Below are 12,186 nucleotides of genomic sequence, written 5' to 3'. Positions count from 1 at the left end.
TTGTGTTCCTCGTCTATTGACATTAGTGTCGTCAGATATACATATCTGTCTAGATCCATATATATATGTGGTTTAGTTGTTGACAAGTGCGGCAATCTCTCCTCTTCCGCAAAACAACCACCACGACCACGACGAGGACCATGACAAGTTGACGACAACAATAATAAGCAATAACAATAGTTAAAGTGACGAGCAGATGAAATCAATCATGGGAGATAGGAACAAAAATTGGTCTCATTCCTTAACCTTTTATATTTACAATAGCTGGAAAAATGTCCCTGGGACCCCTTTAAACGACATTTCTTTCTCTTCACTCCCCAAACTTTACAAGATTAGCAAATTCGTCCAAAATAAGCTTGGAATAAAAGAATTTTGCAGGAGATCATAGGATCAGGTCAGCAGCAGTCCTCACCCAGCCCCAGGGTCCCCGCCCCGCCACCGCCAGTGGTGGGGAAACGGATGCTAATTAGTCTCCGGGATGCTTTGCAGTGCTGGTCGCCACGTCCGGTGGTGGGAGACAGCTGCGGCGCTAAGCAGCTGGGTCACGGCCTGGTGTACGGACAGCTCCTTCACGTCCACTTTTCCCAGCAGCTCCTCCAGCTGCCTCTTCGTGATCCTGACCTTCACCATTTCTACCGCGGCCGGCGACTGGGATTCTAGGCTCTTGGCCATATTGAGGCCGTATGCCAGTTCCTCCTCTTCCTCATCCCCGGCCGCAGAGCTCCAGTTGTCGCCGCCCCACTGCATTGGGGACTCGTGCCTTATGCAGTTGCCCATCCTTCCTCTTAGTCTGTGGTTGTTCTTGAGAATGGATGTGCGCGTGTTGTTGTGCAGAGAGCAGGAAGAAGGATATATTATCGAAAGTGGAGAAGTGGGTTGGCATATATACCATCTATTTATATATAAATATACATAATACATATATATATATATAGTTGCACATCAAGGTGGGTGTGTCGATCGTCTTGGTGGTGGTGGTGGTGGGGAAAAGAAAAGTATTATTTCTTTTCGTTTATTTATTTGTATTTACTTGGCTTTGGAAGAAAGTGATATCTTTTTATGTTTATTTGCGGAAAAACCATTGGAATGGACTCAATACCTTGGAAAAGTCGAGACATGATATATTAGGTAGCTGAACTTTTATAACTTAATTACTGGAATCCCGGGTTAAAAGGAGATTTATGAAGGATTATTACATGAATATTCTATAATAATCCTCCATAATTTGATCCACACGAGCTGTTAACTTGAAAGGACAGATTTTTGCTTTTTCACAAATCATAACTTTAACTTCAGAGTGCAAATACATAACTAGTTTATGCTTTACAATTTTGGTCTCACGTCTTGTTCGTGTTGCATTCAAACACCTATATATGTATCGGTCAAGAACTAGAGTTTAGTTATTTATCGTATAATACGTAAAATAAAGCAACTTCCAAATTATTTTTCTCACTTGGACGTCCGTGTTTTACTTAAGTGCCCTATTAAGAAGTCGTTATGAGCAATCACTGTTTGCTTACTATCACAATCCAGTGAAAGTAATTTCGCACGCGGTATGAATACCTACACTTGACGAGTTCAAAAATCGCATTCAATTATCAGCTACATTGACTTCCGATGCATGATCGAAGAAATGGACAGACAAGAAAGCGAAGTCCAACTAACAACGGTGTGACATATTCTGACTCGCAACTGTAAAAACCGCGAAAATGCCGTAAAAAAGAAAGTCTGATGATGGGTAACTTTTTTTTTTTTTTCCTGTGAAGAGAGGTCAAACCTAATCCGATGCCACGTAGGAACGTGAAACTCGGCTGAGCTGGCAGGGAAAGTGTTGGTGGGGGAGTTGACCTCACCTCAACCCCAGACATTTTCGGGTTTAGCTCGAGGTGGTCGAATCAACAAGCGATGTGATGCACATACACAGCAAACATACAGGACGTGACACATCATGATCTTTCAGATATAATTCGAATTTGGGACGGACCTAGGATTTGAATCTAGGGGAAGCGGAGGATGATGATTTTTCGAGTTAGAGAAAAAGAACATAGAAATTTTATAAAAAAATTTAAATAATTATATATGAATTTCCTTAAAGCGGTAACATTCTAAAGGGTCGATTGCCCCTCGTTAGCAGTCAGCCCTATTCTCGATCCATCCTTGATTCGAAGCCTGTCAAAGTCGAGTCGGCTCTACTCGAGTCAGGAATTACATATAGGCTTATATATATCTATATGACCCTCACGCTCATGGTTCGTCCCATCTGAAACCGAGTTCAGTCATAAAATTTTAAAGTCTTTTTTCATTACAAACAAGATCTATGATACTAATATATGACAATAAAAGGAACCTAAATAAAGTTATGCATAAATCTAATGATGTGAAATTTTTAGATTATCAAATAAAAGCGCATGTCTCTCCCTTTGGAATTCTCTCCCTCTGGTTAAATTCCAGAGCCTTAGGTAAAGCCAAAGTGATTAGGTGTGAAAAGGGTGAGATTTAGGAATCTTGGGGAGGGCTCAGGTGTGAACGCGGATCAGTGCAAGGGATCTCTTCTATAATGTAACTAATGTTGTATTCCTCAGGGATTATTCCTTTCACACGTGCGTCCGGTTCATCCCGCACGTACCCTTTGCTTAGGCCGCACTTAATTAAGCTTTTACCTAATCATTAGTCTCATCATCAAGCCAGCAATTACGCAGAAACCAGGTCTCTTATCCACTCCGTGATGATGATGATGATACGTCGTTTGACTCGCGCCAGTGAAAATGTGATGCGATGACTGTGACCAAGTCGTTTCGATTTCCAAAATTCAAAAAGAGTAGAAAAAGATGCGTAAGCAGATTTTCTTATTCGAACAACGCAGCATATCAATGTGCGATCGTGTATGAATGTCGATTCTCTTATTACGCAAACATTGCCCGATCGTTAATTCCATAATGGAAAAGTCCTAACTCATCGCCCATTCCTCATTGGCCATCACAGCGTGGCCATAAACAGAAAATTATCAGTCTTTGCTAATCATTGCTATAATCACTGAGGATCGTGCAGGAATAATCCATACGTGTTAATTCAAATAGTTTAAAATTAATCGATTAGTTTTTTGACAGAAAGATACTGACAATTTGTGTAAATGTAAGAGAAGTCTTTTTTATTGGGCCAATAATGTAATACATTTATAAGTTTTTGTATGATTAGTGCGAGTCAAATTAGAGCCAGTTAGCATAAGAATAACATATATATATACCATTTCGATGGTATACCAAAATTTCCTTCATTTCGTTAATTTTATTCTCTTAGATGAGAATTATTAAACATTTTTTTTATTGTAAAATTGCAGAATTGATTAATATATGTACGTAACTTAGCTTGCGTTTGATTTTCGAGTTGAACTATGATCTAACTCAACTTGATTTCGTATAATGATTGTAAGTGTTGACAAATGTATTGATGTGTGAGAATATATATATATGTATATATATATATATATGTGAAAATAGATGATGAATTTATTATTAAAAATTGATTATAAAAATAATTATAAAAAAATATGAGTGAAAAATTATTATTAAATGAAAGAAAAAAATAAAATAATATTGATTATATTATTAAATTTGAAAAAGAATAGAATTGAGTTGGATAGAATTGCGTTATTATTCAAAAACCAAACGAAACCTAGCAACTTTGAACTTGCACGTCTCAAGTAAAGTAAAATAAATTAATAATTAGCATCTACCGAAAAAACAATAATAATTAGCAAAGTTTGAAATCCCGCATCATGCTGATTCCATGCATGCGTAAGAGGGAAATCCTGCCCACTATCCTTCTTCAGATTTTCTTCCGGGCATACCACCACTACTTTTTTTTTTTTTTGGGGGCCCGGGGTTGTGGGGGTGCAATTTGTACCTTTTTCTTTTTCCAGAAATAACTCTTTTTCTCCTCCGGAAAATTGATTATAAATTAAGATCAACACGGCACGACCCATTCTTGGGTGAAATATGGTGCCAAGAAAACCAGTACGCGCTTGATTGTAAAGAGATTAGTTAAAATAAAAAAAAGTATATTAGGGAAAAAAAAGGAGTCTTCCTTTGTCTTTTCAATTGTTTAAGGATCGGACCAAAAATATAGTCATTTTAATACAAGTATAAAGAAAAAAAGATATATGATAATTTTTTTGATAACTCATGTATATTAATATTGCAAAAAATGTCTTAGGGATTACAGACGAGATCAAAAGATCCTGGAATAGTAGAGAACAACACAACAAAATCGAAAAGTCGCCAGAAACAAAGAAAGATTTCACAAAGTGTATTTGCGAATATTACAACCAAGCAATAAAATCCATAAATATATGACCAATTTTGTGATTGGGAATGATAAAGTTCGTCTCTGCTCAAAACTAATGTAGTATAATTATTCAAAATTTATTAAATAATACTTTATGCACTACAAGATCCTTCATGTGCAACTGTAGATCAATTTCGTTTCTTTAGAAATTTGTTCATATTTTTCTTTTAATTACGGATTTCTATCGAGCAGACCATCTTGTTGTGAGTGTAATCCCGCAATATTCTTCTTCTTCTTCTTCTTCTTCTTCTTTTTTTAAAGTTTATTGGACCCTCCTATTTATCATTTATCAAATCAGTTTTTTTTAAATGGGGAAATGTTTGCTGTAAATCGTTGCTTGAGTATGTTTTTTCTTTTTTTTGGTCACATATTTTTTTGTTTAAATTCATTATATTAGATCCATAAAACTCCATTATAATCGAAAAAGAAAACAACTACATACCATATATACCCACTGATTTAGATAGCCAATTCTCTCTCTGTCTGTTATTATTACATATACAAAATATATGTAATATATTCCGTAAAGCAATTAAGAAGAAATATATATATATATATATATAGTCAAATGATATATATTAAGGTTTATCATTCGACTTCTCCGAAACCTCAACCGCCCCTAAGGTTCTCTCCATCTGATCTATCTTCAATTTATTAATGCCATAAAACCAAAAAAATTATAATATAGAAAAACAAATATCGTCAAAGTATTGTCATCATGTGATTTAATTTGGAGGCATATCATAATCTGCCACCAATGTATTATTAGTTGGACGGATGATATCTATTTAACATTTGACCACCAATTAAATCGTTAAGATAACCAAATCATTAGAAGAATTTCTGGAAAATAATATCAAATTCTCATGTTACATATATATCAACTATATATACTATAGACACATATATTGATGACAACTCATGTTTCACATGGGTCGACAATAGACATCGTCAACTGATGATCATCTAATCATGAGCTTTATTGTTAAGGAAAAATTATGTACGAATATAAATTATGATGAATTATGGCATACTTACGCGTTGGCACTCTGCATATGTAAATGGGGATATACCCTAATATTTAATGTTGAATAGAAAGAACAACTACTGATTTGATATGTCCTTGCTGATCTTAGGGCCAAGTACGTAACATGTGGAAGAGCACTGCGCCTTGATTTATTGATGAGTTCCTTGTACCATTATTAATTACTCCTAGCTAATTGCAACGTGCCATGTATTTGTAAGAACATCGATCATTCATATATCTAGATTATCTATCTTTTATTATTATTATTATTATATCGGTGAACTATAGATATGTATATGTTTAATTACTTCAAGCGGCTATCATGTAATTATATATTAAAAAAATTTCCCAAAACACCCCATGTAATTATATATTGAAAAGATCCCCAAAACACACCGAAATTTTTTTTTTGATAGTTCACAATGAAAATATTTAATTATTACATAAAACGATTGCTAAAATAAAATAAAAAAAATCCTTCCACCACCTCCAATTACTGTTATCCCGATACAACCAACCTGAATTGGTAGAATTATGGGGCCAAAATAATTACTTTAATTTTAATACAAAAATACACATTGCAAAAAATCTTAAATTTAATTAAACGAAAAAAATAATTTAATCAAATCAATATATTATATATAATGGCAGGAACACTTCGCTAGGTTCTGCTATGTAGCACTCAAACCTTCTCCTATACTTGACACGTGGCATTCGAGACTATCATGTAATTATATATTAAAAAATTCCCAAAACACAAGGAAATTTTTTTTCTATAGTTCATACCGAAAATATTTAATTATTACATAAAATAACTGTTAAAATATAAAAAATCCTTCCACCTCCCCCAAATTACTTTTACCCTGATAACAATACCTAGGCAACCCCTGAATCAATATTTAATATATAATGGCAGGAACACTTCGCTAGGTTCTGCCATGTGGCCCTTATGCTTCACAAGTGATATTCAAGGCTATCGCGTAATTATATATTAAAAAAATTCTCAAAACACACTATGTAACTATATATTTAAAAAAATCCTCAAAATACACCGAAAATATTTTCTTCGATAGTTCACACCGAAAATATTTTCTTCGATAGTTCATACCGAAAATATTTAATTAGTACATAAAAATATTTTTTTCAATAGTTCACACAAAAATATCTAATTATTACATAAAACAACTGTTAAAATAAAAAAATCCTTCTACCTCCTCCAATTACCGTTACCCCGATACCCTGTTACCTCAAATTACCGTTACCAAACTATAGCCAACATTTGAATTGGTAGAATCTCATGGCCAAAACAATTGGTTTAATTTTAATACCAAAAATACACATGATAAAAAAAATACAAACTTAATTAAACGAAAAAATTAATTTAATTGAATCAATATATAATATATAATGGCAAGAATATTTCGTCAAGTTCCGTCATGTGGCACTCAAGTCTTCTCTTATGCTTGACAGGTGGCATTCAAGGCTATCATGTAATTGTATATTAAAAAATCCCCTAAACACACCGAAAATATTTTTTTTCAATAGTTCACATTGAAAATATTTAATTATTACATAAAAAAATATTTTTTTAATAATTCACAAAAAAAATATTTAATTATTAATAAAACAACTGCTAAAATAAAAAAAAATCATTCCACCTTCTCCAATTACTGTAACCCCGATACAACCAAACCATAGCTAATCCCTAAATCAATATATAATATATGCAGTAGGAACACTTCGCCAGGTTTCGCCATGTGACACTCAAGTCTTATCCTATGCTTGATAAGTGGCATTCGAGGTTATCATGCAATTATATATTAAAAAATCCACAAAACACACCAAAAATATTTTTTTCGATAGCTCACACTTATAACATTTAATTATTACATAAAAAAAATATTTTTTTCAATAGTCCACACCGAAGATATTAATTATTACATAAAACAATTGCTAAAATAAAAAAAAAACCTTCCATCTCCTCCAATTACTGTTACCCCGATACAACCAAACCATAGCTAACCCCTGAATTGGTAGAACTATAGGGCCAAAACAATTGTTTTAATTTTAATACGAAAAATACACATGGTAAAAAAATATAAGCTTAATTAAACGAAAAAATTTATTTATTTGAATTAATATATAATATATAATGGCAGGAATACTTTGTCAGGTTCCATCGTGTGGCACTCAAGTCTTCTTCTATACTTGACACATGGCATTCGAGTCTATCATGTAATTATATATTAAAAAAAATCCCCAAAACACACCAAAAATATTTTTTTCGATAATTCACACTGAAAATATTTAATTATTACATAAAAAACTACTAAAATAAATAAATCCTTCCACCTCCTCCAATTACCGTTACCCCGAAACAACCAAACCATGGCCAACCCTTGAATTGGTAGAATTATAGGGCTAAAACAATTGCTTTAATTTTGATATGACAAAAACACATGGCAAAAAAATTAATTTAATCTAATTGGTAGAATTGCATTGTACATTGAAATTCATATTAGATTAAACGAAAAAAATTATTTCAACAAAAAATAATTTCAATCAAGTTTAACTTTCAAATTGGTATAAGTGAAGTACAAAAATAATTGTTTTAATTTTAATACGAATATATATGTATAACTTTAATGAATTGAAAAAAATTTCTTTTAATCGAATTTAACATTCGAATCAATATATAATATATAATGGCACGAACACTTCGCTAGGTTCCACCATGTGGCATTTAAACCTTCTCGTATGCTTGACATGTAGCACTCGAGGCTATCTCATAATTATATATTAAAAAATCCCCAAAGCACGCCAAAAATATTTAATTATTACATAATTTTTTTGATAGTCCACATCGTATTATCTAATTATTACATAAAACAACTGCTAAACTGACGACAAATGGAGCGGGTGAATGCTTTGTTGGAGTTGTAACTCCAAAACTACGTGAGCGCCATACAAAAGGAGTAGGCGAAGTTGCTTGATGTAGTCAATTTCTCATACAACTTGCAGCGGTCGAGTCTACCGATTGGAGGCCGATTGAGATCGTGATAGGGCAGCAGCCACTAACACCTAGCACGGTGGTTACAGGCCATCGAGGGAGTAGCCCAACGGCTTACAAGTTCGCCAAGAGCTCGCAAAAGGAGGTGGACTTGACACGGTCATGCTTTGACAAGGCTGTGAAGCTGATGAAGAAGTGGGTTGACACGAAAGTAAAAATACTTTTTTTTCGGTGGTATATATTTTTTTATAAAAATAATTTTAAGTTAAAATTTGAAAAAAAAGAGAGATAAAATTTGAAGATAGAAAGAAATTCCCTACATTGATAAAGAAGGAAAGAAATGAGAATCTATATAAAATACTAAAAGTCGGGATGACGCATTGAGAAGTGCCATATAGAACAAAGGAGAGTTTTTCTCGCGGGGCCTTTCGTGGGACCATCAATAGTAACATGACAAGTGATGCAATAATGCAATACTACCTCACCTTTTGAAATGACCTGCACTGGAAGATGAACAGATGAATTTACGATCGATCTATTAAATTGCAACATTAAGTTTTCCAAGATGTAGAATGGTTCTTCACATTTTTCTCGAGACTCTTCTTACGAGGTGATCACTTGCTTTTGATATCGTTTTACTTGAAAAGCTGGTCATTCACTTCTCATGAATTTGGATCATAGTTTTTTAATTTTTTTTATATTGACAGTGGAATTTTTCCTAATCAGGATTACACTATATTTTTAATTTGAGAGTGGGAGAAATTCTTCACGATTATGGGAAGAATTCCATCCTTTGTCCTCTCAATTATAGAGCTATGAGTAATGTTCGTTCATTAAATCAATTACTTTGCAAGATTGGACAGTTAGAAAGAAGGTTTCTATTGTTTTTACAAAGAGCTAGTCATAAATCTTAGTCACAAACGAAATTGTCTCACATATATATCCATCCCAATAGTAGTCATTATTTTTTTTATACGCCCGACCATCTAGCTCGTGCGTTTGCACAACCCTTGCATTTAGTATGTTTAAAAGATGACTATTATTTTTTGAAAGTTTTTTCATTTTTTTATTTGTTTCATGTTAGACTCATCTTTTCTTCCCTCTTCATATTTTTTGTTATCAATACCTTCTCTCTTCTTTTATTTTCATTTTCACATATGCCCTCCTCACAAATAAAACTACCAACTTGAATATTATCATTAGATAATTTACTGAGTTTTAGACAACTTTCATACTAGGGATATACAGAGTTGTATGAAAGTATGTAAATGTCTATTCTCTTATAAAATGTGACATATTTTATATTCTTTTCTTTTTAATATAGTTTTTTATTTAAATATTAATATCACTTTTTTTTTCTATATATGGAGTACTTGAATTTTTTTGTATCTAAATCTAAAATTGACTCTATACACAATTTTCTTCATTATTTTTGGTAAAGTTCCTATGATATAGCATAATTGATCTCAAATTATTTTACGAGAGAATTACGTGATATTATAAGGACTTTTTTTATTTTCTTATTCCAAAGAATTTGAGAAAATATTATCATAATTGTTCTCCTACGTTGAACAATTTTATCCTTTTAATAATTGATTATTTATTCGATTTACACCATTTTAATCATCACCAGCTTATTATTCATACTTTTACTCTAATCTTTTCTTCTAAAAATTGCTTCAACAGCTTTTTCTAAAAAAGAATACTATTATACTTATTTTATTCCAATTTGTATTAGAATATGTTTAAAAGATTACTATTATAATTGAAGTGTTCACTTTTTGATAAATTCGTAACCTTACAGCTTTAATATAAAGATCATATGCATAAGGTCATATATTTAAGTAATTATGGAAAACATAATTAGAGTAAAATTACTTTTAGTTATTTCACCAAGTAATTTGTCCAATGATTACACAATATTTTTAATAAAAGTCAAACAAGTTTGTTCTGCATAACTATCTAGTCTTCATGGATATTACTTTATTTTAATTCTTTTAACTAAGATTCGTAATAAATATGTATATATATATATAAAATAAAATTTTCTAAAATGAAAGTCTTCCGATCGATGATTACATACAATAATATTTATAGACACATAGAAATTTAGTGATACGTACAGAATATTATAATAAAATTACAATCAATATTCAAATAATCTCTCATATGTATATTTACGATTCAAAAATTATATAAGCTGTAAATATTCTATAACAATAAATACAATATAAAATAATACATACAAGTTTGCTCATTATTACATTATAAATGGAAAAACTGCATATATATATATATATATATATATATATCTGTGAATTGCTACAATATTAATAAGAGCGAAAAACATACATGCAACATCTTTCTAATATAATCTATATATAACTAAAATTTACTTGGGTGTATAATAACTGCTTTGAAGAAAATTTAAAAATATGGAAAAAGAAAATTATAAAATGAATATAATGTATCTAAATCTCCTATTCACTATATATAATAATTAAAAGAAAATTAAAAGAATATGGAAAAAATATTTAAAACAAAGAATAATAATTAAAAATATTTAATAAATGCAATTAAATGTACCTAAATCTCTTACTAAATGCAATTAAGAGAAAAATTTTGTTGTAAGTTCTTAATTTGATAAATGTATATAAACAATTAATATAAGGTGACATTGTAAAAATTGAGCCTAGTTTATTGAAATTGATATAAAAATTTCGATATTCTTACAGAAAATTAATTAAGCATATATATATTTTATTGTAAAAACTAAACATATATATCTACAAGCATATTGATAAGTAATATTTAACATGTTAAAAATAAGAATAAGGAAACATAGAAATGATTACCTTTTAATAAATTCTAAAATAATAAGAAATATATAAAAAGAATATATAAAAAATCAAGTTGATATACATATAAAAAAATATATAATATCTCATTATATAGAACAATAACAATCCTTGCCCACGAAGGAAGATTATATAAATTGAAAAAATGATATTATATAGAATAATTACAATCCAGAAGGAAGATTCCATAAATTCGAAAATAATATAATTATATCTAATATAAACTAAAATTGTGAAAGAAATTAAATAAGTTTACAAGACATAATAAGAATGTTGATTATAAAATTTAAATTGAACTACGCAAAAGCATTCATGCAACTCTAATAAAAATTATTTTTGAAAATTAATTGTTGAGAACTTTTATTTTCAATAATAATAATAATATACTAATAAGTAAATTAATATCTTAATCTGTGATAATAATTATTCATACAAAATATAAATATATGAACACAGAGTCGTGCAACGTGCGGGATTGAACACTAGTTTAGCGAGTAATTTAAGGGTTTTAGCCATATTAATTAGAGTAATTAATATGCTATTAGGGACATTTTGGTAAGAGGAACAATAAATGGGGTGGATTAGTCAAAGAGGGGGTGGAAATAGCCTTTGGAATATACCAACCAATTTATGACATATTTGCACACACATGACGGTAGATATAAGAGTCCTCATTGTTATTTGCATTACGAGAGAACATATACCGACTGTTAATTATTCAATTAAGAATGTATAACCTACATAAGATTTTTCAAACCTTCATTTATAGAGACCCGTCATCTATTTAATTAAGGATCACAAATTGCTGCTCTACCGACCGAAGGAAAGAGTACTATGAGGACCAAGTCAATTTGCATGAGGCCGATGAATGAGAAGTACGGACTATGCATAATACGTCCTTTTCCTTGCATTAACATCCCTTCAACTTGGAAGATATTTCCAACTCT

The 12,186-nt window shown here is 31.1% G+C and overlaps 1 protein-coding gene across 1 annotated transcript; it reads right to left on the bottom strand.

Annotated features, from left to right (window-relative positions):
* Positions 1–214: 214 nt before the first annotated feature.
* On the bottom strand, positions 215–940 carry LOC116195837. Its single transcript, XM_031525222.1, has one exon. It carries the CDS (start codon positions 919–921, stop codon positions 463–465), a length of 459 nt encoding a protein of 152 aa, XP_031381082.1. The 5' UTR covers positions 922–940; the 3' UTR covers positions 215–462.
* Between the last annotated feature and the right edge of the window lie 11,246 nt (positions 941–12,186).

This window comes from Punica granatum, chromosome 1, assembly GCF_007655135.1.
Source record: "Punica granatum isolate Tunisia-2019 chromosome 1, ASM765513v2, whole genome shotgun sequence".
NCBI classification, from domain to species: Eukaryota; Viridiplantae; Streptophyta; class Magnoliopsida; order Myrtales; family Lythraceae; genus Punica; species Punica granatum.
Note: the sequence above shows the minus strand (reverse complement) of the source record. Positions and strands in the feature narration are given on the sequence as shown.

What these genes read in the sequence shown, in the direction of transcription:
- LOC116195837 (XM_031525222.1), bottom strand. Translation starts at nt 921, where the DNA reads ATGTATTATGTATATTTATATATAAATAGATGGTATATATGCCAACCC.